At 44.8% G+C, this 26,414-nt stretch overlaps 1 protein-coding gene across 5 annotated transcripts; it reads right to left on the reverse strand.

The window, feature by feature from the left end:
• Positions 1–202: 202 nt before the first annotated feature.
• On the reverse strand, positions 203–19,340 carry RCAN3 (RCAN family member 3). Of its 5 annotated transcripts, XM_029619643.1 has the most exons (7): positions 19,196–19,340; positions 18,315–18,443; positions 17,692–17,788; positions 11,543–11,778; positions 6,922–7,095; positions 4,694–4,865; positions 203–4,490 (listed from the first exon to the last, which is right to left on the reverse strand). In XM_029619643.1, the coding sequence occupies exons 4-7, from the start codon at positions 11,738–11,740 to the stop codon at positions 4,330–4,332; spliced, it is 705 nt and encodes a 234-aa protein (XP_029475503.1). In that variant the 5' UTR covers positions 11,741–11,778; positions 17,692–17,788; positions 18,315–18,443; positions 19,196–19,340; the 3' UTR covers positions 203–4,329. The 5 variants fall into 5 exon arrangements, with proteins under 5 accessions (XP_029475503.1, XP_029475501.1, XP_029475502.1 ...); XM_029619641.1 differs by lacking the exon at positions 17,692–17,788; XM_029619642.1 differs by lacking the exon at positions 17,692–17,788 and having other exon boundaries at positions 11,543–11,801.
• Between the last annotated feature and the right edge of the window lie 7,074 nt (positions 19,341–26,414).

A 26,414-nucleotide genomic window follows, 5' to 3' on the forward strand; every position in this document is an offset into this window, starting at 1 on the left:
CGGTTCAGGCTGGGGGGGAGGGGGAGGGAGGTTACTTAGCAGATCAAACTGCTAAGTAACCAGGTAAGCCCAACACTACAACCTGGGAACTGCAGGACAGGATCTTCCCGCTAGGCATCCCTTTTCACTTTATCAAACCCCTAATACAAATGGAAAGAGGCTACAGTTTCTCTTTAAAAAGAAACAAAAAAAAACAAAACAGTTCAGGCAAAAAAGTTAAACTTTATTGTAGGATGGAACACATTGCAGCAGATGTTTAATACAAGAAAATGTCAAAATAGCAGATTACCTAATGCAAAACTTTGTAATGCTGAACTGCAATCAATTACTAAGAGAGAGTAAAGTGCTTTGGTAAAATTGACCCCTTTCTGTGCGTCCTGCTCTGGCTGGAAGTGGCTCAGAGGCCTGCGATGAGCAGCTGCGGGTATCTCTTTAGCAGAGTCCGGGCGCTGGGAGCTACGCAGATGTGGCTTTGCCGCCCGCAGGAGCATCAGCCTGGCATAGACTGACAGCAGGAAGCCATGAGGAAAGGGGGGAGGGGGGAGGAAGTTAGGGATAGATGAAGCAGGACCACTGCAATGCCTAGGACTTAGAGAGTGTTTTAATACCACTTGTGACGCCACGCTCATCAAGTCAAGAACGAATTCACATTTCTTCTTGCTTTTAACACTGCATGGTTTCCAGTTCTTATTCTAAAAATATGCATGAAACACCAGCTTTCTAAGTATGCCAGCCTGGCTGCTGTTAAATAAAATTATATTATTTTAGATTTAACTTTATGCAGTTGAACTGCTTTAGTTCTCTCCGGAGGATAGCAGCACGTTCTCTCTCTTGCAAGAAAGCTGAGCTGCTGATTTCTATTGGCAGATAAAGAGCTCCGGGCCCCTTTTGTAACATCGACCCTGCTTGATCTCATCCATGGTCTTCTCTTTCCTAACATTAACAATCCTCTGTGCTTGTGTCATACCACCCCACAGCTGGCATGAACCCAAACCAACATGTACTGGCCCCCAGTAGAGAGAGAAAGTTATATAGCTGCATACTGGCCCCCCAGCAGAGAAAGCATATGTAAAACGTGGAGAAGAGAAATAGTTTGTCAACTGAATGGGCGAAAGTACGAGGGATTTAGGAAACCCTACAACCTGTACATAACAAAAGCAACAATAGTTTTCATTCTGTACCTTTATCTAAGGAGCTTTACAGACAACATACAAATGCTGACAACCAGTTTAATCTCTAGCTACAAGAATTGTATATAAATACATACCTTTTCAGTTACATTAAATTCATTTTAATTGCATAGTGCCTTTTATGCAAATCGAATGCTAAAGTGCTTTACAATCATACTACATCAGATATACATATGCAGCGATCCCTGGGGTGAACCCAACCAGGCATTTTTCTCCTAGGACCTGACTATTGCAGGTCAGCTTGTGAGCTGGACCAGCGAAGGAACAATGTTATGATCACTACAGATGGGCATCCTGAAGCATGGGGCGGTACATGGAACTGCTCAAGTTAGCTACAACAGTAATGCTCATACAGCAGACCGATCACATGGCTTCCATTCTCTGTACCAGAAGCTTACACTGACTTTAAAAGTAGAAAAAGAAGAAAAGGGATTTTCTCAAGGTCTCACAATAAGTGGTGAAGAGAACGGCAGCGGGGTTAGCAGGCTGGTGGTCGGTACATAAGACAGCACTCTGCCACCCGTTCACAAAGGACTTTGTGAAAGAACCAGGACTATGACGTGGGAAAACCCTATTAGTGCAAAGCTGGAGTCATAAAGACTGGATCACTGTGTCCCAGGAGTGCTGGCTCAGCCACCAGCCTACAGCTCTTTCTTGCTACACTAAGATTTATACGGACCAATTATAAGGCCTGCATACGAAAGCCTTTCCCTCAGGTATTCTACAGGCTGCAACAATATTCTTTAATAAGATCATGACCACAGCCAAAAAGTAAGTAGGGTGAGGAACCAACAGGTAGAGTAACCCCCACTAATATTCCGCATCTACCAAGTATACAGGCAATCTGCACACGACACCATGGCACTGCCATGTAAAACTGTTTTCACCAAAAGCCGCCCTTGCTCAAGTGAGCAGATTGCCGATCACACCGCGCAAAAGCACTTTTATTGCCATGCTTAGCAATCCGTGCTGAAAATGTTTTTTTTATTGTTAGCCCACCTTTACAAACAATGCTCAAAGTGGTTTACAGCGTTATTAGAATTCAGGTGTAATAAGTTTCTAAGGTAATGGGAGATAAAGGGACTTGCCCAAGGAGTGGGATTTGAGCTCTGGTTTCCTTATTCTTACAGCCCACTGCTCTAACCACTAGGCCTCTCTTCCGCTGACTATAAGATGAGCTGCTTTAATACTCCCTTTCGGTTTCTACTGGCCCACAGGCACAGACTTAGAACGTAACACTGGTTGAAAAGGACTTGCAACGTGGCCGCCTGGTGCCTTAAGTCATTTTAATTTTTGGGCTACCTTGGCTGACTTCCTGGCAATAGCTGCTCACTTTAGCTTGTGTTTAATTTCTTGGCTGGTCTCAGCCGATTACTGTGTAGCCAATACTATTAGGCTATGGCCATGCTCCTCCGGTGGCATCCCAACCTCTGCATTCAAATTTCGCCTCCTACGAGAGAAACCAATCAGCTTTTCCAGGCAGTCGGACATGCTAAATCTCTTATTCTTCAGAATGACACTTCCCACTAAAAAAAAAGGCACATTAAATGAAACATACCATAACCAGATAACGCAATGCACATTTTTATCGATTACTGACAAACGACGTGTTCTCCTCAACACCACCAAAATGAAACTTCTATCAAACAATCTCTCTACTTTGCTCTGGTTTTTAAGTAAGGCTGACCCAGTTGCTACGTATCAGCATCAAACCTGGAAATGAAAAAGCTGCTTGGAACGCTGGCCTCTAGATTTTAAAACACAGAACAGCAGCGATTTACTGCAAGCACAGAACACTTCCTGAGTGCCACAGGACAGGATGTAAGTTACACATGATACCAGCACAGATACACAGCATTTACACCATTGCTCAGATTACCTAGAAAGATCTGCAGTGCTTATGTACAGCGAGTGCCAGGAGATGCGCTGTAGTACAGTGGAACCCCCCCTGCAGTGAACATCTGCTTTTTATAAATTAGCTTTTTGGAATTCACTACTTCAGAAAAAGAAAGGTCTTCTCAGAAGTCCGAAATGCTCAAAAATGTAAAATGAGGAAACTCTTAGGAATAAAAGTTGCATTTTAAGGTCTCCATCCATGGGCATGAGTACCAGCTCTCAGATGCAGACTACTTTATTGGCATGACAATTTAAAAACTTTGGCCACACATGTGCATATGTTATGTTCTTCCTGCAGAACAAACGAGGAACAACCAAAAACAAAGCTCATGAAGGTTTAAATTCAGATTTACAAGCATCGGTGAAGCCCTGCAGATCCATCACATTTGTTGGTATGGGAGTGCGACAGACATTTGCTCTTTCTTTAATGCTGCCACGATATTCACTACTGTGCAATAGGGACGGGCATTAGTTTCTTCTGTTTAAGCAGAACACGCATACCTCGCAGTGGGAAAACGGAGAGTATCCGTGTGTTTTTAATAACGAGTTATGCGCATTCTATTTATTTTTTCCAATGTACTAGAAAGTTGGCGAGGCAAACCGGTGACACCAATGCCCCGCCATGTTACAGAGATCGCTGCACAGATGGCAGCGTGGGGAAGGAAACGGATGTCTTTGGGATGACAGTATGCCAGTGTACACAGTACTGTCACACATCCTTGGCCCCTAAAAATTCAGAATTTGGGTACAAGGAGCGCACAACTTCCTCAGGGTCACAAATAAATTAAAATGGGAGTGGAATTTGGGTCATCAGATTTTAGAGCTTATTACGGCAAATGCTATGGGAGGCTACACCCCCAGCCTTCTTTATTATAGGCAACGATACCTAAGAACATAAGAAATGCCATGCTGGGTCAGACCAAGGTCCAATCGAGCCCAGCATCCTGTTTCCAACAGTGCCCAGTCCGGGCCACAAGCAACCATCAAATCCAAAATATTTGATATATTACTTGTAGCTCACTCCCAAGGATAAGTGCTGGCTTTCCCCTGGAGAATAACTGTTTAGGGACACCTATGTTACAGCGGGGGTTTCCCTAGATAATGCCACATTAAATTAGGAAATTCACAGTTCACTAGGGAAGGTTCCACTGTACATAACTTGCCATAACTGATCCTGTTTACAGCTTTGACACTACGGTGCTGCACCCCCTAGATCAGAGTGCAACGAGGGAGAACTTGGGGGTCACTGCAATACCGCAGGTACCGGATCAGGGCGCTTTGTCTGGACGATTTTCTGCTTTGGCCGTTTCACTTCGTCTTCCTCATCCTCGTTTTCACTCTCACAGACATGGACGACAACACTGGGCGTGGACTCTGTTCCCGCGTGCAGCTCATACTTCTCTCCTGCAACACAGGGCAAGAGCGGCGCTTTACCCACCCTTCAGTATTACACATTTTATAGCATGCATCAGCTGACAGAATTCGAAGTAGCAAAGTAAACTTCTTTAAAAAAAAAAAAAAAAAATCACAATAATCCTAGCTAGATTAATCTTTTGGTTCTACGTTCTCTTCAGGGGCTAAACCCGTGCTACTGTCGAGAAGGTTACCTGGACCCAGTTTGGAGACTGCACACAATAAGTCATAATTGATTACTGGCATGGCATCCTCGCTCTGTTTCCAGCCGACAGGTGGAGATGCTGGAGGGGAAATCAGGAACTGCTTGGAAGGTTGTGGAGGCAGCAGGAATGACTTTTCTCCTTCGTCACCGGAAACCTGCACCTGGTGTGAGACAAAGCATCATTTGGGCAAACCGTTCTCCTGCATTCACAGCTGTGACTGGATCGCTCCTTGCTTGCACTGCAACTCTGTCTTTATTTTTACTGAATTAGATTTGTCTCGTGCCTTTTCATTGGTAGGTCCAGGTGAATTATGCTGGAGGTATTTTCCCCGTTCCCCAGAGGGCTCACAATTTCAGGTGAAGTGACTTGGCCAAGGTCTCAAGGAGCAGAGGCAGGATTTGAACCCTGGCTTCCCTGTTAAGTCTGCTCCTCTAACCACTAGGCTACTCCTCGACTAGAGGAAATAATGAGGGAGAGCAGCTCTACAATTCCCCATGTGCACATATCACAAATTCAATCCGATCCTAACAAACTTTAAGTTATAAGACACCTTAGTTAAATTACCTGTAAATAAATAAATAAGTGAAAAAGTGACAAAAAAAGAGGGGGGTGTGGCTTATCATACCATTATTACAAGATAAGTGTGCTACAGATTCATAGCCTTGTGCCCCTCCCCCACAATCGCTTTATTTATAGATAAAAAGACATATCAAACATCTCCACACAAGTGAAAAGGAATAGGGTCTGCTTCAGAACCACCACTCCCTGCCTTGGGGGTAAGTTATTCAGTCGTTTCTGCTGAGACTTAAATCTTGTGCTAATCTGCAACCCCCTCACCCAGATCCCTTCTATTCACAGCACCTCATTCTCTGCAACCCCTTTCTTTGGAGCAGATTTGTATAATTGGGGTTAATAGTACAGCTGGCTTAAGAAAAGGGTTTGCAGAAGTTTCTGGAGGACAAATCCAGTAACAATCGTTAGGCAGGCAGACAGGAGAATTGCCACCTGGGAGTGAGCAACAAGAAATGGATCTGCTGGATACTCGAGAGGATGCTGGGCTCGATGGACCAATCTGACCCAGCACAGCACTTAATGATGTTATGGGCTACTCCTCTGATTATTTGTACAAACAAATTTAATTCAAACATTTGCACTTATTTTAATTGCTGTTAGATTCTTAAAAAAAAAACCAAAAAAAAAAACCCAGCAAACTAAATGAACTGAAAAACTTACAAGCCAATTAAACTGATTAAAAATTCTGTAGAGCTACCTTTAAAGTATTCCCAACAAATCAAGCAATGCCCAGAGATCCCAAACCTGGAAAGTCTGTTCCAGCAGCTGAAATCTTATAGAAGGGAAAACAAATGCTTGCAAAAAAACTGAACAGGCACATCAAAACAGTAAGAAAAGCCCTTCAAAGTTGCAACAGAAGATTCTGCATGGACCTAATGGAGGCAGCACAGACCTGGAAACAGAGCACAAATGTATGTCGTCAGGCCAATAAAAAGGCCCAAACGTAATTTTGGCAGGTTGGGGTATTTTTCCTAATACACATGTTGAAACTTTAAAGAGTCTTTTCTTTAATAATCTTTTTGCAAAGATGTGAGTCTGTCTTTAACAGCAACAAAAGCATCTCACACTGGAAGCACTGCCGCTGACATGCGCAGGTGTTGGAGTCATTTTTTTTGTTACTTTTTGCTGAGGATGTATATTGAGGATAGGCCGTATGGATTCAAGTTTTCACCCAGACACAAACTAGTTTGAAATCCACAGGCCAACCTCTGAATGAACTCTTGTTTACTGTCTTGCACTGTGAAATGTTTACAAACAGGCAAGAGTCTGTTTATTTAGTTATTACACCAGGTCTATGATGAGAAAACTAGCAATTAACTTATACTAAAGCCTGAGAGAGAGAGAGAGAGAGAGAGCGAGCACAGCTGTTTCTGAAAAGTGATAAGAACTCAGAGGGAGGGAGCGCTGTTGCTTTTCACAAGCGTTTGTAGCGTATAAGGTGAGACAGCTAGAAATAAACTTAATCTACCTGGAACCTTGATGTACTGAATCAAAGTCTGTGTGTGTATAAGCTCCTGGGTTCAAGCCCCCATGTATAATCCCAGTAATTGTGTGTTTATATGAGATTAGCCCCCCTGGGCAGGATACCAATGTGCACGGTCTGAGCCCGTGACAGCAGGTCTCATAATCATGTTCTAACCTACCTGTGCAAAATACAGCTTCAGTTTCTTCCCATTGAAGTCAGACTCATGAAGCTCTATCCGCGCCCTCGCTGCTGCTTCAGGGTTGCGAAAGTTTATACGCACTCTTCTGAAGCTTTTAAACAACTGAAATGAGACTTGCTCATCATAGAGAGTGAAGAGGGCTTCAAATCTTTCCTAGAAGACAGCAATAAATAATATTTCAAACTGAAGATAAACAATCAGAATAGCAAGTGTTAAACCAGCCGCCACTGTCTGCTGCCGACAAACTCGCAATCCTTCTCTGGGATGCACCTTGTTGTCAGTGCTCTGACACAGAGTAACAAACTATGGCCTGGATTTATCAAAATGCACTAAATATCGCATGCGATAGAAAAAGGGGCGTGTTTTATGGTAATAGGTACTTTATCACAAAGGGCACTAATACCTATGCGGTTACCCAGGTAGAGAGTCCATCAAGCTAGGTTGAGAGAACATTGCGCAAATCTCATCTTTGGGTGAGTTTCCTCATCAAACCTTCACAAGAAAGCACTGTTCTGTTCATATGTCTCACTTTGAATGTCAAAGTGGCCCCTAACCCCTACACTACTACCTAAACCTCACCTCGAGTTACTAGGTGGGCCTCCCATAGAGATATAAATACCTGTCTAGTGTGAGGACACTATGGCTAGGCTCACTCTCTCTCTCTACAGCTAGACTGGTGCTAAAACCACACATGCGATAAAGCCTTAATGCAACCTAAAATCTGTGTTAAAGCAGTGTGATAGGAAACTGTGAACCCAGCCCAACCCTCCTCTTTTTCTGATTTGCATCGCACCATGCATTAAAGGTGCTTAACGCATGTGAAAACGCCATAACGCTATTTGATAAGTGACCCTGTATGTTTATTACGTATTACAGGGATTTTTCATGTCAAATGTCTAATTTCTTCAGAAAACAGGGTTCTGATACATATAAAACATCTGAAGCATCTATCAAGCCTGAGAACTGTAAAAAAAAAAACCCCCTCTATACACACACCAAAAAATCTCAGGGGCTGATTCCACCATTTCTAATAAATATCGAGCTGCTCGACCACAGAAATAGTGTGAATCAGCTGATCCGACATTTAATATCTCTGAGTAACATTCTCTGTGGTTTCAGCTTGATCTGTAACAGGAATGGGACACTCTCTGTTCACTGCCACCCTGCTGGGTTCAGGGCTTCATGGATGCATCATGAGCTTGTAATGCCTCCAACAGGATATTTGTGGCAGGAAAGGTTCTTGCTCTGCTGCTCATTATTACTTAAACTCTACTGAACTCTATTCTGGTTGGTCAAAGTGGCTCGTTCACAGGGATGAAAAACTAGTTTTGCCTTTCAGGAAACCTATAAAGAAACAGTAAGAGGATGTCTGAGACAGTGAACAAACAGAGCTTACATACAGGAAAACAATTAAAAATGTGGTTTATTTACATAGCTCTCCAGACTCCCTTTTCCCAGCTGCCGCCATCACTATTTCCTGTTACTTTCTCAGGAGGTTAAAGGGTTACATAGCACATCCTCAATTTCACATGACGCTGTGTATGCCAACAGCTAATTAACGTTAAATTACTGTGCACACTCGGGGCCTAACTCAAACCTTTGATACAAATATGTACATCTGACAGAGGAGCAAAAGCCATTGGAAAAGAATGGATCTGATTAGCTTAAGGGCTATTACTCCCCAGCAACCATCGCCTTTCTACACAGAAAACATGAACCCCTGTTATATCCTAAAATATACCCAACCCTGGGCAAATAGATTTATACCAATCTTTCTAAATCAAGAGGTGAGCAATTGTTTCAAAATCAATTCCAACAATATCATCCTTCAAAATATAATGGAGGAAGGACACACGTAGCAAACATGATAAACCCGCTCCACACTGGAACAGGCCACTGAGCATGCTGGTGGTGACCACAATTCAGGTAAAAAGGACTGGCATATTCTGTCACTTTCTCCTGTTTCTGATTATTATATACTGCCACAATTTATGGCCAATTTACCAAATTATTCACAAAACTGAAAGGGGAAAAAAAAATCAATATTTATACAAATAAAAACTCCAAGGGAGGCTTCACCCCACAATAAATGACATTCCTCACTGATAACAAAATGGAAAAACCATTTACAAATTTGAAAAAGCTGATGAACAGAATTACCGTAGCTTGGCTTACTGACTGGTGAAACAGAAATCATAACTTCCCTTCATTATTTCTGTTGATCTCATTTGGTTTACAGACTCTCTTGTCTGAAGTCAACTGAGACCTCGAATACTTTTGGGCAAGGAATCTGTGTGCACGTGCACTCTCTCGTACGACCCTCAGTGCACACCCAATGCTCCAAGACAACAGTCACTTCTAATCCTCTACCCAAAGTGTACAAGGCTGCCAGCTTTTGGTTCAACTTTTTATAGGTTTTTAAAGTTTTAACACATTAGCCATGCACTATCTGCCTAAAGGAATTCCTTACACACTGTATTATCCACTCCCTATGCTGCAACCAGCAGGGGTCATACAGAGTCCTTCTCAAATCCCAAGGGCAAGTCAGCCCACAGCAGAAGTAGTCTGATATGGGGAAAACAGAGCCTAAAAGCTGAATTCTAAGGATTTTCATGATTTCTTTTCTGTTAATGACACAAAACTTTGTTTCAAGTGTGAACATTTTGTGCAAATTTATCAGAGACTTAAAGGAGTGATGGTGAGTCCTCCACAATACCAAGGACTTCAGATACTAGCAACTCTGAAATGAGCACAGCACTGCAGCATCCAGATTTATTCATATCCCTAACAAAATAGATATAAATATTTTAAAATATTTTTTCAGCTTATAAGGCATTAAAGCAAAACTTGGGCGCATACGTGTGTTATAATTCAATTACACACACACACACACACACTTGGCCCACCCTTAACCAATAACATGACAGGGTTTTAACCCTTTCACTAGGCTATAAACACCAGAACCCAATTCAAGATTGGTTTTTTAAAAACGTTATTTATGCAGGCAAATGCATACAATATCTAATGCTTATGGGCCATATCAGGACTATATGTAAAGGCAGAAAGAAAACCCTATGTCATGATCTTTACAGGTCATTTCTTATGTTAACTGTTTAAGCAATGGGGTCCAAAAAGCAGGCCAAGACAGAATAATAGCAAGGCCCAGAGTGAGACAACCAAAGATGACGGCACATTCATTAAATAAATTTAGATTCAGTGCACTTCTTTGCTAGTTTTCTCCCCAAGATGATTTTTAAATGCTCGGAATTAAAGGTTAGTTGCTATGTTAAAAACTGTGTGACAAACTATCACTACTGCCGCGGTAGCCCTCTCAGTGCCATACAAACGTTCTTATAACCTCTCACCCCTGTTTTGTTTTTTTTTTTTTACTCCTGACCCTTCACTTCTTGTGCTTTACTGGTCAACTCCACATTTTCTTGTGTCATGCACTACATGTTCATGGACTTTAACATCCTACAATAACTGCTTTCCTTTCACAATTGCTCAGGGAGTACTGAGAAAATCTCTATTGCTATATAAATATTAAAAAAAATAAAATAAAAATAAAAGAAGTCTACCAAGCCTAAACCCAGCATGGGAATCCTGACCTTGCTTCAGATACAGATTTCCCACATTCAGTTACCTTCTAATCCAGCTACTCATGCAGCACAGACTTTAGCATGTACCTGTACCCAGGGACGCACTAAGCAGTCCTTTATATGTTCTGCAGCCTCTCAGTGCATTCTGGGAACTGTATTCAATTTCCTTAATAACAACACGGTATCAGTTTGTATGGGAGGACCTCCCTCCAACTGCCTCCAGAGTTTTTCCCCCTCAAATGGAAATATTAGATAGTATCTGATTCATGATTTAGCCAAAAATCAAGGATACACCAAAATCTATGGATCAAGGTGGTTCCAGCTGAAATATTTCATTAAAGCAACATACTGCAGTTACTATAATAAACATAAAATGAAATAGCGAGAAGGAAACCACAGAAAAAAAAAAAAAAAAAAAAAAGATTAGTTTTAAAACCTTAAGTCTGCCTGCACTGCATGATAGGATCCTTGGGGGTTATTATGTATTGATGCATCATTTTTTCCACAAGCAATGTAAATGTACAGTTATCTGGTAAGAGAATATGTAAAGACTTCTTTCTGTAATTGTGTTTGTTTTTGTTTTTTTTAAGAGGAATTTCAGCAGACTGCAGGATACAAAATCCAGTGTTAGAATTTAGTCATAGTACTACATTAATATTCCTATGCATGAGAAAAATGTCATGGGATCTTTGGTTTGTAAAGGGAAGACGAGCGGTCAAGCTCTTGTGTCACTTCTCAGCAGTATGGTGCCTCCCAATATCATGCTGCGGGAGATCATTAGAACATCAAACAGTTCAAACAAATCCGTTTCCAGTTCCTTTGCTCTGAGGTAACAGGGTTTACGGCCATGCTGAATGTTATCCTCAGAAGAGGATGTTCATTCATGACCAGCAATCTAAATTGGAAAGAAATTCTTTTGCTATATTTTTGCATTCTGTGATAAAGAATTTATTGAAGAACCAGGGTGGACTGTGCTATTGTACTGGGTAAAATGCACTTACCCTTTGCTGTTCTATCTCAAACACAGACTCATGCACGCTGCAAGCAAACAGGGAAGTAGGCAGGTCACTTAAATCCATCATTTCTTCCAAAACGTCATCATTTTCACCAAAAATCATCTCCTCTTCCTCATCCTCTTGGTCACTGCTGTAGAAATCTGACTGGCTATCACTCCAAGACTTCATATTGTCTCTTAGCATTATCTGTCCAAAGCTGCTGTGTCCTTTCTATCCCAAATCTGCAAACAGGTAGCAGAGAGAGCTTAAAAAAAAAAGTACATCCTTTAGTCAAAACATTAATTTTCCTGCCACAGCTTATATCTTGGCAGTGAAGAATCTTATTTAAGAAACAAATCATAAAAAAAACAGCCAAGCTGTGTGACAACTTACTGAACCGCATTTATTTATTTTATCACCACCATCATTTCTAGGCTCATGACAATTTACAAAGAAATATAGAAGGGACCAACATGGCTGACACATTTTTGTGTTCATTTTATGCCAGATGAATAGCTCATCAAGTGGAGACTAAAAGATGTATATAATAAGCAGAACTGTAGCTGAAATCATGCAACTGAGACGTACTCATTAAAACTAGTCAGGGAATATTATTTTCTTAACTCAAGCAATACTGCACTGCATTGAAACCTTGGCAGGGCTAGCTTAATCAATGCATCTTGCCAAACTAGGCAGAATAGAGGTTCTTACCTGCTAATTTTTATTCATGTACTACCACAGATCAGCCAGACTGCTGGGTTATGCCTCCCTTCCAGCAGATGGAGACAGAGAAAAACTTGAAGGGCACCCCTGTAAGTAGGATGCGCCACCTGCAGCCCTTTCACATAATAACCAATATCAAAGCAGAATTAAAGTGGTAACCGGAATCCAAAAAAGTTTAATGATTAAACCAACTATGTACAAAATAAGCATGTTTGTGAAATTTTCATCCTGCTATATAGCATGACAGGAAAAAAAAAAGTTAAACTGTCGAGCGGAATCAAAAACTGGGCGGGCGTCTGGGCTGATCCGTGGTACTACAGGAATGAAAATTAGCAGGTAAGAACCAATTTTCCTTTCCCTGTACGTACCCGATCAGCCCAAGCCGCCTTACATGGGGTGGGATCTAGAAAGCCCTGCTCGAAGCACACCGCTGCCAAAGCTCTCAGAGTTGGGAGCCCAAACATCCAAACAGTAATGCCGAGCAAAGGTATGCAAAGATTTCCAGGTTGCCGCCCTACACATCTCCTGAGGGGGAAATCAACTGACTTTCTGCCCAGGACGCCACCTGAGAACGGAGCGAATGAGCCTTAAGACCTCTGGAACTGCTTGCCTATGAGATATGTACGCTGAAGCAATAGCATCCTTCAACCACTGGGCAATAGTAGCCTTGGAAGCTTTATGCCCTTTCCTGGGACTGCTCCATAAGACAAAAAGGTGATCCGACAGGCGAAAATCATTAGTGACCTCCAAGTAACGCATCAGCTCACGAGCATGTGGAGAATTCTGATCCAAATCCGGGAATTTCGTGAAAAGCTGATACAACCTTAAGCAGAAAGGACGGCACGGTCCTAAGAGAAACGCCAAAATCGAAAAACCTAAGAAAAGGTTGGCGACAAGATAGGGCCTGAATTTTCGAAACTCTCCGAGCCGAGCAGACAGCTACCAAACACACTGTTTTGAGCGTAAGGTCCTTCAGAGTGACGCACCTGAGCCGTTCAAAAGGAGGTTCACACAACATCCTAAGGACCAAATTCAAACTCCAAGATGGACAAACCGCTCAACGTGGTGGATGCAAATGCTTAGCACCTCGAAGGAAACGAACCACATCCAGATGAGCAGCTATGGACGCACCATTCACCTTTTCACGTAAACATCCTAACGCTGCCACTTGAACCCGGAAGGAACTGAAAGCTAGCCCCTTTGCCAAACCCTCTTGCAAAAACGCTAGAATATGGACTATCGAGGCCCGCCTAGGGGAAACATTCGACCTACTACACCAAGACTCAAAAACCTTCCAGACTCGGACATACATAAGAGGTGGAAGTTTTGTGAGCCCGTAAAAGAGTGGAAATCACTGAATTCGGATACCCCTTCTTTCTCAACTGCCGCCTCTCATAAGCCAAGCCACTAGACAAAAGCGATCCACCTAGTCGAAAAATACTGGACCCTGCTGCAGGAGATTCGGATGATGACCCAGACAGAGTGGCACGTCCTCTGCAAGGTTGAAGAGATCCGCGCCACCAGCACCACCACTCCCGGATGGGCTTCTATCCTTATCAAGACCTTGCCTACCAGAAGCCAAGGAGGGAATGTATAGAGCAGAATGTCGTGAGGCCATGGAAGGACAAGAGCGTCCACCCCTTCTGCTCCGTGCTCTCATCTGTGACTGAAGCAGCACAGCGCCTTGGCATTCCCCCGAGTCGTGAGTAGATCCAAAACGGGGAATCCCCCAGTGATGAGATATCAACGCGAACACCTCACCGGACAGCTCCCATTCTCTGGGATCCAATCTCTGATGGCTCAGAAAATCCGCCTGTACGTTGTCTACCTCGGCAATGTGTGAAGCCGATATCCTGAGCAGATGAGTTTCTGCCCAGGCCTTGAGTTCGTCCGCCTCCGCTGCTATGGGACGGCTCTTTGTGCCTCCCTGCCGGTTGATGTACACTACCATCATTGCGTTGTCGGAGAGCACTCTCACCAACCGACAATGAACCAGAGGCAAGAACTTCTGCAGAGCCAAGAGGACTGCCCTGGTCTTGAGACGATTGATGGACCATTGTGCTTCCTGCTGCGTCCATTGGCCTTGGACTGCCTGAGATTGGCAAACTGCCCCCCAGCCGGAGAGACTGGCATCCATCGTCACAATAGTCCACTGAGGGACCTCCAAATCCATTCCCCCGGGACAAGCGTTCGTGGGTCAGCCACCAAGATAGGCTGGACCTGGCTGGTTCCTGGAGGGGTAAGGGCACTTGAAAAGCTTCCGACTTGGGGTCCCATTGTGAGAGCAAAGCCCTTTCCAATGGCCTCATATGAGCAAAAGCCCACGGGACCAACTCCAGAGTAGACGCCATAGAACCAAGAACCTGTAAATAGTTCCACACCCTGGGAACTGGCAGGGACAAAAGAAAATGAACTTGCGACATGAGTTTGTCTATCCGATCCTGCATCAGGAAGACTTTCCCAATCAGAGTATCGAATTACGCCCCCAAGAAATCCAGGACCTGGGCAGGGGACAACTGGTTCTTGTCCTCATTGATGATCCAACCCAGAGCGCGAAATGTCTGCACCACCCTGGCGACCGCCGTCTCGCATATTTCCTTTGACTTCGCTCGAATGAGCCAGTCATCCAAATAGAGATGTACCAGGATCCCCTGGCGACAGAGAGCCGCCGCCATGACCAACATCACCTTGGTAAACGTGTGCGGAGCAGTTGCCAGCCCGAAGGGAAGTGCCTGAAACCGGTAATGCTTGCTGAGGACCATAAACCGGAGATACCGCTGATGGTCCTTCCGAATTGCAATGTGTAGGTACGCTTCCGTCAAATCGAGGGACGCTAAAAACTCTCCTGCTCTGATGGAGGCAATTATGGAACGTAGCGTCTCCATACAAAAATGGGCACTCAGAGCTCTGTTGACCTTCTTCAGATCTAAAATTGGACGGAAGGACCCTTCCATCTTCGAAACTAGAAAATAAATTGAATACCTGCCGGTTTGGAGGAACCGGAACGACTGCCCCGAGGTCCAACAACCAGCGAAGGGTGAGAGACACCTGGCGCCTTTTCTCCAGAGACCCGCAGGACGACACCAGAAATAGACTGCGTAAGGGACGAGCAAAATCTAAGGCGTAGCCATGTTCTATAATGTTTAGAACCCAATGGTCTGATGTTATTTTGACCCACTCCTCATAAAACAGGGACAGCCGTCCCCCAACAATCTGAACAGGGGAGTGGGCCGGCGCTATTTCATTGGAAGGCCTTGACTCCCGTCACCCCTGTGGCACTGCCGTCTCGGGCGAGTCTACGGCCATGAAAGGAATGAGACCAAGTCTGTGACCAGCTGGACGACTGTCTTTGGCCAAACAAAGCAGTCAGACTAGCGAAAACGGTGCTGCACCCGAAAACACAAACGGGAAGGGCCGAAACCTCTGGAAGCTTTTGGCCTATCCTCCGCGAGCTTGTACACCTTATTGTCCCCCCAAGGACTTAATGAGCTGCTCCAAATCATCTCAAAAAAGTAATTTCCCCCGAAACGGAAAAGCACCCAGCTGCGACTTGGAGGAAACATCAGCCGACCAATTACGGAGCCATAAAAGCCTGCGAGCTGCCACCGCAGAAGCAATAGTACGCAAAGATGTATGAAGGAGATCGTACAAGGCATCCGCCCCATATGCTACCGCCACCTCCAAATGATCAGCCTGCTCAGACTACTCTGAGGAGAGCTCTCTGGCACTCAGGAGTTGTTGTACCCACCGGAAACTAGCACACTGCATTAAACTACTGCAAACGGCTGCTCAAACCCCCAGAGCCAAAACTTCGTAGATACGCTTGAGAAGCACCTCCAGCTTATGAATCTGAGGGTCCTTAAGGGCAGCCGCCCCAACCACAGGAATACTCATACACTTAGTGATTGTGGATACGGCCGCATCAACCTTGGGAACCCTTAAGGAGGTCAAGAGAGTCATCCGGCAGCGGGTACAATTTTTCCATAGCTCTGCTAAGCGAAGGCTAGCTTCCGGAGTATCCCACTCCCAAAACATCAGCTGGAGCAACATAGGATGAAAAGGAAAAGTCCTAGCTGGGGGATGAAGACCGGCAGCACTGGATCCACCGTGCCCTGATCCTGAGGCGTCAGTTTCTGACCAGCTGAGATGTCCAACTCCACTTGGTCATCTCTACAAAAGAGCCTAAGGACCTGAGGATCATCCCCTTCCAATGGGGCCACACGCTCTGAATCCTCATCCATGTCCGCCTGAAGCGGATCCGCCAGCGGCATCGCCATGCTGAATAAGGAGGGGAGGCCGCAAAAATAAACCCCGGAGCCCGGGAGGCCGAATATAGGTAGCACAGCTGCAAAAAAAAACAACGCGTTCCGATTTTATTTATTTCTAATTCGCGTTGGCCTCACCAGAGCAGAACCCGTGGTTGTTGCTGGGCCGGGGGGGGGGGGGGGGGGTGGGAGGCACCAGCCCACCGGTAAATCCACCCCCAGTCACTCACCGGCTGCTGCTCCTGGTACACTAGAGTGAAGGGCAAAGCACTCGGCAGGCCTACCACCAAGGAGAAATGACTCTGCTCCTCGGGAGGCCCGGCTCTTACTATTTTTTTTTTAAACTTTGTTTCAGCCAAACAAATTTAAAGGACTCCTGTCTCTGCAACTTTATTTTTTTTAGAATTGATTAGCCAGGACTGCAGGTTCTGCCACCTTCATCTGCTGGAGACAGAGAAATACTGAAGGGACTGCGGTTGGCACATCCTACTTACAAGGGTGCCCTTCAAGTTTTTCTCTGTCTCCATCTGCTGGAAGGGATACATAACCCAGAAGTCTAGGCTGATCCGGGTACGTACAGGGAATCATTAATTGTACCTGGGTATTCCTAGTTCTGTAACCACCCTGTAAAATGATTTGAGATCCTACCGGGCAACACAAATACAAATTATTTGCTTATTTGCTATATTCTCCAAAAGAAGCAATAAGCAAACTGGGAACCATATGCTTTGGGAGGACTGCAATACACTATTTGGGTTCAGAAAGTTTTCTCCAATAACATAAACAGAGGTGAAGCTCCATTTCTTTCATTGTACAATTTGCTCTTAAAAATTTACAATGTACATTTCATGTTTTTACCAAGCAAACTACACATTAGATTCATCAGCTGATCCTTTTCCTTGAAGGCTCCAAAGTAGTAATATTTTCTACCTCAGAGGTGTCAACTTGCCCCTCACTGACAATGGAGAGAATCCTGATAAGTAGCAACAAGCAGTACAGCAAGGAAACCAAAGCCCTTCTCTTATTCACAAAGTACAGGACATAAGCAATGGCACATGATTCTTGGATATTTTAGAACCTGGCTTTGTCATTAAGCAATTGTTTAATTGCTGATTTTTGTTTTTAACGTGTAGTATGCTATTATAATTTTGTGCACCAACTACTTACCACATGTGATGCTTTATAAATGTGTTCATATTTTATACTTTATGCATGTTGACGGACATTCAGGGCTGGCCTTAGAAGGGTGAAGGGCTCTGGAACACTGAAATTATAATGGTAGGGATGGGGCGACCATGAATGTGAGGGTACTGGGCAGTTGCTACTAACCATCCTCTCCAAGGATGGCCCTGCTAATGCAGTTTGTAACTCACCTTGGACAATTTTGGAAAGACATGAAGAAAAGATTTTAATTCCAATAGCAAACTCTTCACAGAAAAGGTAATACAGGGGAATCACCCTCTCCTCTTAGAACACCTAAAAAAAGAACTATCCTTTTTTCTTCTAACTAGAGACCTATGCTCACTGTTAATGTTTTGAATGAGGTAATACAGCAAACTCAGTTACTGTACAATACTTATTTATTTTGCATGGAGCAGATACTGAGAGTTTTATAAACTATTTTAAAACATTTTTTTCTAACAAGTTACTGCCAGTCAAATTAATGTTTGTATAGTGTCTTATAGCAATCAAATCCATATAATAAATCTTCATGAGAAATCAAATCTTCAGCTTCTCCTCAGATGAGCCACCCGATTAATGTAAAGGAAAACCCAATATACCATACTTACGTAGTACGTTGGCACCAAATATTTTCTTCTAAAGCTTTCTGCACTACTGGGGCTATCAAATAGGCCTCATATACCAGGTTTCTTTCTTCACAAGAGGAAAAGAAATCCTTGTGCATAGAAAGGCCTTTCCTAAAGCAAAACAGACAGACAACTTTGTTTGCCAGACTGTACCTCACATAGCCACTTCTACAGTCACAGGCAAAGAAAAATAAACACGATTAACTAAATAAAAAGCCTTGGGCAGGTTTTAAAATGCAGTTATCAATAAATCATGGAGACTGAAACACCAGCACACATACAACCTCAGAATGCTGAGAAACAGAAATTAAACTGCAGTGCACTGGCCTCTTCTGGTTAGCAGAATAATTTGGCTTTTGGTTTATTTGAGTGCCCGGATGCCCTGCAAGCTTCACAATTTAATATTATCACATAAGGGCATGCAGGCACCACTGGGGCACAGGGGACCTAGCAGCATACAGTTCTGACACCTGAGCCTCCATGGGCAGGCAGGAAGATGGGGCAAGGGCTGCCATGTTCATCTTATCTAAACCCAAATCTGATCAGGACAGCAAGGACAATACAGATCCCTGAAATTGTACTCCTCATTGTTTATAACTTTACTTGACTATTACTATTCTATATAATTCCTTTTTTTCCATCCCTCCCCTTTTATTCTAATCATTATGCATATTACTTTGGCAACACATGTAAGATTGTCATGTCAATAAAGTTGTCTAAATCAATGGCTCTAAAAGAGCAGGAAGAGCATTTGGGGCCCGAGACTGCCTCTTCTCCCCCTCCCCCTCCCCGGGGCGGTGACTTTCTAGCACTCTTTAGGGCGCGACCCGTGCATACACCGCCTCGCCCGCATGCTCTCATACCGGAGCGCCGACAGTCTGGGCGTATCCGTTCCCCCCACTCAACAGCGGCGCGAGAGATGGAAGAAACCGCTACCGACGGCACCAACGAGATCGGAGATGCACCGACCATCACCCGCCGTCCTTCCCCCCCCTCTCGACCACACCCCCTACGCCCAACACCTCCCCCACCGGCCGCTGCTCCGCCTCCTCGGCGGGGTCCAGCCGTTTTGCAGAGGCACCTCGCCCCTCAGCCGGGTCGGGATTGGCTGGGACACTGTGGCCAATGGCGAGAGACGATCTTGAGCCTCGGGCGGAGAACCAATCAGGAAGGGGCGATTTTCTTTAGCAATCCAGCACCCGTGCCATCTCCGCAACTGAAGCCAGGCGTCGCACCGGGCTCCTTAGTGGGAAGATGTGAGCTGGCTCCTGATTGGCCACAGCTGACAGCTCCTGGCGGGCCATCTTGAGCCAAACCTTTGGATTGGCCGGTGGGTTATCCTGTCTATTCCAGGGATTCCTTGTATTTTTTTGGGGGGGGTTAGGTGCAATTAGTAGTCCTGGGGATTTCTATGTGCAGTCATTTAAAAATTTTCAAAGTGTGGCATATATTGAAAGATGCAGACTTAATTTTTTCTAACACAGAATTCACCCAAGAGTTTTGCAGTGGTCAGCCGAAGTGACCTGATTGACAACCATCAGAGACAGAATATTGAGTTGGATGGACCATTTGTCTGACAGATGCTGGAATTTCTTATGTGCTTTATCTCCATTACTCTCAGCATTTGGTCACCCAGCTCATCCCCACTTGCTTTTCTCCTCACCCTAACCAGCTTCTTCTCTTCACTGTCCCCTTCCCCAGCTAGGCTCTGCTATTCACTCTCTCTTTCCCAGTTCTCTATCAGCCTTTCCCTTTCTTACCTTTGCGCCCCCCCCCCCCCCAGCCTTTCTCCTATATACCCATCCCAACCTCCTTTCTCCCAATCCTGTCTTGATCACTTACACCCCCCCCCCCTTTCATCCATTGCCTGGTGATGCCCTGTGCAGCCTAGGGCAGAGGGGAAGGTCCCACCCTAGAGGTCCAAAGCTGAGGCACTCAGTACCTCTACTACAGCAGTGAACTGTGCAATTACACAGCCCTAAGGCTGGTCAACTTCAGACACCTACCTTCCCCCCAGCATTTGTCTCCTACACCCCCTCCATCCTTTCTCTCTCCCCTTTTTCTCCCAACTTTCCACTGGCGATATTGTTCAGGGTCACAGCTTTCATCGCAGCTCCCATGGGCTTACATTGCTGCTGTTACTGTCACTTTCATTCTGGTCCCCACAAACCCATATGGCTGCCCCCAATGATGCTTTCATCCCAGGCCCCGCAATTGATGTTGCCATTACTGCCACTTCCTCCAACTCATGCGGACCAATGATGCAGTCGGCATCTTCTGGTTGTGCAGGTGAATGCTGTGGTAATGGTCCCTGCTTTCTCTCCTGCTAATCCCCTAAGCCAGGGCGCAGCTGCACAGTCAAATTTTGTGCAAAAAGTCTACAGGGCAGGGGAATTCTGCAATGCACAGTGGAACAAAATTCTTCCAGAGTAAATCTAGATAGTTCAGAATTTAGGGCAGTTAAAGATGCATTTTCTAGAAGCAAAGTAAATGCTAACCTGCCTTCCCCCAAGCCCATGTCCCTTCTTGCTCCCATGTGTTTGCAGCCTCTGCAGCCTATGCTTTACCTATAGTGGCATCAGGAAAAAGGCTGGAGACTGAACTAAACAGATTTATTAAGAATGGAACTTACGGTCAGGGTAGCTGCTCTCCTGCTCAGGGCTGGTACTTCCATTAGGCAAACTAGCTGTTTGCCTAGAGTGTCAAAGTTTTGAGGGCAGCAAAATCCTGCCAGCATGAGACCCAGAAGGGTTCTGTGCCAGAACTAATACTGCTAGAAAAGGGAGCATGACTCTGTAGCCACTGCTACCAGTAGGAGGAAGCACTGTGTTAGAGTTAAGTTGGAGGAGGAGGTGCATGAACGATTCAGGTTCATCTAGTGAGCCAGATATTCTTGCACCAGTCCTGCTCCTGCTTTTCCCAGTCTCCTATGTGGTTCCTGAATCTCTTATTATTGGCAGCATGGTGGCACTATTCTTAAAACCTGGGGTGGAAAATTGAACTAGTAGAAAGCCCAAACAAATCTTGGGGTATGACTCTCAAGTACATTGCATTACCATTCTCTTTTTAGATGCCAGATTTTCCTTTGAGGTGGCACCTTACGATTCAGATTGTTCCTTTTTTCCTTTTCTCATAGAGTTGTAAATCCTGTTGTTTTTTAAGCTGCTTAGTTAATCAACGCATCACTTTTTTCAAGTGGAGCATAGAAAGTTTTACCAAATAAAGACCCTTTGACCTGAATGCCATGCTTACCATAAAGCCTAGTGGATGTGAGGCATGGCAAAATGGACAATTAGGCCTCTGGTTTCTTTTTAGATCAAATAAACGACTATTGCTCTCAGCTTGTTTTTGGCTGGGATCCGAGTGCAGGGTCTGAACGATGAGCTGAGTATGATTGCTTTTTGGCCTTTTGATTGAAATCTGTACAACATGAGGATGTTAAGGCCCTGCTGCCTAAGCCCAGGGGAGACACAATGATGTAATGACCATTGCAGGAGCAGGAGGATTAAACCTCTTGCAAGAAAATACAAAATAAAATACAGATTTCCCTCCCTCGTCCATACCACCACCCTCTCTCAGACCCAGGTCATGGAAAGGAAGTTCTAAGGGAAGAGAACCTGATATGACAATAGATTAGAATGTGAAGTAATGACTGTACATTTAGAGAACTATTTGTATTCATCATTTGTATAGCACTACTAGCATATAATGTATAAAACTATGTAATATTTGTTAGCCATTTATACCATTTAATACTCCATGGCACAGTGCATGACTCGCCTATATTTCAAAATCAAAGCCATAAACTTAGGGTTTGATTGAAGCACATTTCATGGCCATTTATAGGAGCAATTTGACCAGGCTATTACCATCTGGAGGCAGGAGAGTGCACACGTGGGTCAATGGCAGTGGTGCCCAAGCATGTCCTGGGGGACCTCCAGCCAGTCAAATTTCCAGAATATCCACAATGAATATGTTTGAGATAGATTTGCATTCAGAGGCTCCATTGCATGCAAATCTCTCTTAATGTGGATTTCACAAAAATCTTACAGGATAGGTTTAGGAACCATTGGTCTATGGTCACGACTGAAACAGCTCTTCAGAACCATGGTCTTCTGGACAGCTCCTCCAACTATTGTGATGGACAGTTTGAAAAAAGTAGTGCATTTTACATTTTCAAAACACGTTAAAAGATCTTTTTTCACCAATTCTTGGATACCAGACATCAAAATACTCCCAAGGCTCTCAAATCCTCGAACATTGTTTTCATCATTAGCTATATGTATGTATTTTTTAACTCTGCACATCATTCATGGATTTGGGTATCATGGTTGAATCTGTCAAACGTCCCTTATTATAAGGAGCATTCCATCTGCTCTCTCTCAGAGCCAGCATCTAAGAATTGTGCTGGGGAGTTGAGGAGCAATATCCACTACTAGATACTTTTTTTTTGACGTTGGTACTACGCATAAGGTGATGTGCCTCTGGCTAGTTATTGACATCTTGGGCAAGTATTTTAGGCATAGTTGACACGATTTGTTTTAAGATGCATAAAAAAAAATAAAGTGTTGCTTGTGCATAGAGCATGTTAAGACTTGTTCCCACCCTTCAGTAGGCCTGGATAATCTTGACAGTTTAATCTGTTATATATTAAGGGACATATCTACTAAACAATTTCCTCATAGATACAAAATGAAAGAAAACCCTTAGTGCATTTGGCCCCCACTGTTAAAATTGAGGTTTGAACTGATTGACCTTAAAACTTCACTGCCTCCATCTCCAGGTTTCACTGCTGTTTTTACAGTTTGCTAGAAGCAGAGATTAAGATGCCGATTTGTTGGTTCAGTGGCAACCAGGGCTGGGAATGCAGCAAGGCCAGGTTCTCAGAGTCCTCCGTCCCCCACCTCCCTCGAGGGGATGGCGTCCTAGCCATCACCCAATAATAACATCTGCCAGACGACTCTGGGCACACATGTACCAGGTTGTTGGGGGGGGGGGGGGGTTGTGTCTAAAAATCCTCATTATTAAATCAATCTAAATAAACCCCCTTCTCCTTCTTTTCTTATTTAGATGGTTAGAGTAAAAAATGATTTAAAAAAAAAAAAAATCATGAAGTTCTGTGGTTCCAAGCAGTTTTATAATTTCCTTTTTATCCTATTTTTCCCAAAGGAAAAGAAGCCTTATGAGATTGTTCTGTGTGTGACCCCCTAAGAACTTTTTTCCTTCCTGTTCTACTCAGGACACGTTAGGGAGGACACAATGACTCTGACAGGGATTTTATTTTTCCAGATCCATGCATATGTGTATCCCTGAAAGTGGGCTCCTCTTGTCCTGGGTGGAACTTGTTTTTATATACTGATGGACTCTGCTGTGGCTTGGGGGGGGGTCATTGCTGTAAATAATTTAACAGTTATCTTACGTGTAGGCCAAAACTGATAATTAACCAGCGGTTGCCGTGGTTGGTAATGTTTTTTTTTTCATCTAGAAGTATCCAAAACAATATAGGTTACTAAGATTTTTAAGTAAATTAGGCTGTTAAGCAGGCCAGCTCATGCTACAAAGAGGGAGGCTGCAGAGGAGGCACTCAGACTTCTAGGGCACGGGTAATGAGTGAGCATGGGATGCACATCCAGCACACAGCTCTGCCTACAGCGCAAAGCCCTGCCCTCTCCACGGGAAAAAGCAGGTATGGTATGGGGAAGGTTTCTCAACAGCACGCGAAAGGATTACTTCCCGGGAATTATTTCTATTCAGATGTTTAGAGGATGTATATTTAACAAACTTGTTTATGGAAAGATTGCTGCGTGGAGGCAATGAGATGGGTTGAAACCTCAACAAGTCCATGACTTGCTAATGTACCCAATCACTATTGTGAAGTTCTAAAGAGGAGCAGCTGATCAGAAATCCTCTCCCTCTGGACCGTGTTAACGTTGCTGCTGTCATTTCATTGCATGGCGCCAGGTTTTAATAGGATGCGGGCTTGTATGACACTGCCTAGACAGCATGGTTTAGCGCCTGATGCAGGGAACACTGCGATGTCTTCATTTAAAGATACCAAAACAAATAACAATATCACCTCTTAATAAGAAAGAATTTTTTTAGAATGTCTGAAAGATTTCACCCAAATTATTTCAGATCTACCTGAGATATCAACGATTTTGTATCTATCACAACAAGCTTTTTTTCAAAAAAACAGTATCTAAAAAATTTTTTATAGGATGGTAGGAACGTTTCATGTATTGTGTTTAAGCAACACCATCCAGGTGTTATTCAATGATTTTAATCATTAACGTTCCTTCCTCCATCCATTTTGTTTTTGACTGTGAATAGGTGCAAATGTGTATTAATCTTATTGCAAAAAGGTTTTTAAAAAAAACTTTCAATGTACTAAACACATAGGGGCGGATTTTAAAAGCCCTGCATGCGTAAATCCTTCCGGATTTCCGCGCGCAGGGCCCTCGCGCACCGGCAGCCTATTTTGCATAGGCTGCCGGCGCGCGTAAAGCCCCGGGACGCGCGTAAGTCCCAGGGCTTTCGAAAAGGGGCGGGAGGGGGTGTGTCCGGGGGCATTCCCGAAATGACATGGCGTTTCGGGGGTGTGCCGCAGCGTTTCGGGGGCAGGCCCGGCGCCAGCCCGGGGGCGTGGTTGAGGCCTCCGGACCAGCCCCGGGACCGGAACACGAGCGGGGCTGCCGGCCGGCACGCACAAAGTTACGCCTGCTGAAAGCAGGCGTAACATTGCCGACAAAGGTAGGGGGGGGTTTAGATAGGGCCGGGGGGGTGGGTTAGGTAGGGGAAGGGAGGGGAAGGTGGGGGGAGGGCGAAGGAAAGTTCCCTCCAAGGCCGCTCCGAAATCGGAGCGGCCTCGGAGGGAACAGGCAGCGCTGCTGGGCTCGCCGCACGCAGGTTGCACAAATGTGCACCCCCTTGCGCGCGCCGACCCCGGATTTTATAAGATATGTGCGGCTACGCGCGTATCTTATAAAATCCAGCGTACTTTTGTTCGTGCCTGGTGCGTGAACAAAAGTACACGATCGCGTATTTTTTTAAAGATCTACCCCATAATGAACTTCTCAGTAGACGTTTGTAAGTGATCATAAACTATGTTTGGAAGAAAACGAAGTCCCAACTTATTTCATATGAATGAATGATGAACACAATCACAATTCTTTGTATAAGGATGTTCGGGGTGAACAAACTCCCAACTTATCTGCTTTGTATTACATCATTCATTCATTCACTTACAAACGTCTATTGAGAAGTTCATTATGGGGTGGATTTTCAGAGCCCTGCTCGCCTAAATCCGCCCGGATTTAGGCGAGCAGGGCCCTGCGCGCCGGTGCGCCTATGTTCAATAGGCCTACCGGCGCGCGCAGACCCCGGGACTCGCATAAGTCCCGAGGTTTGGTGAGGGGGGCGTGTCGGGGGCGGGCCCGGTCGGCGCGGCATTTTGGGGGCGTGTTGGCAGCGTTTTGGGGGCGGGCCCGGGGCATGGTTACGGCCCGGGGCGGTCCGGGGGCGTGGCCGCGCCCTCTGTACCCGCCCCCAGGATGCGTCCCGGCGCGCTAGCAGCCCGCTGGTGCGCGGGGATTTACGTCTCCCTCCAGGAGGCGTAAATCCCCCGACAAAGGTAAGGGGGGGTTTAGACAGGGCCGGGCGGGTGGGTTAGGTAGGGGAAGGGAGGGGAAGGTGAGGGGAGGGCAAAAGAAAGTTCCCTCCGAGGCCAGGCTGCGCGGCTCGGCGCGCGCCAGCTATACAGAATCGATAGCCTTGCGCGCGCCGATCCAGGATTTTAGTAGATACGCGCGGCTACGCGCGTATCTACTAAAATCCCGCGTACTTTTGCTGGCGCCTGATGCGCCAGCAAAAGTACGCCAATTCGCGCAGTTTGAAAATCTACCCCTATGTGTTTAGTACATTGAAAGTTTAAAAAAAAAACCTTTTTGCAATAAGATTAATACACATTTATTTATTTATAATTTTTCTATACCGAAATTCCTGTATGAGATACAAATCACTCCGGTTTACAAATAACGGTAACTCGCCCAGGGCTTGATTGGCCAGGGCTTTATACATTAAACA

The sequence above is a fragment of the Rhinatrema bivittatum genome, chromosome 11 (assembly GCF_901001135.1).
Source record: "Rhinatrema bivittatum chromosome 11, aRhiBiv1.1, whole genome shotgun sequence".
In the NCBI taxonomy this organism is placed as follows: Eukaryota; Metazoa; Chordata; class Amphibia; order Gymnophiona; family Rhinatrematidae; genus Rhinatrema; species Rhinatrema bivittatum.

Bases quoted from the DNA above. Each gene is read 5' to 3' on its own strand.
- RCAN3 (XM_029619641.1), bottom strand. From the start codon at position 11,740: ATGCTAAGAGACAATATGAAGTCTTGGAGTGATAGCCAGTCAGATTTC. The intron at 7,096-11,542 runs GTAAGTGCATTT...GCTGTCTTCTAG, and splicing joins TTGAGATAGAACAGCAAAGG to GAAAGATTTGAAGCCCTCTT. The intron at 4,491-4,693 runs GTAACCTTCTCG...CCTGTGTTGCAG, and splicing joins AGTCTCCAAACTGGGTCCAG to GAGAGAAGTATGAGCTGCAC.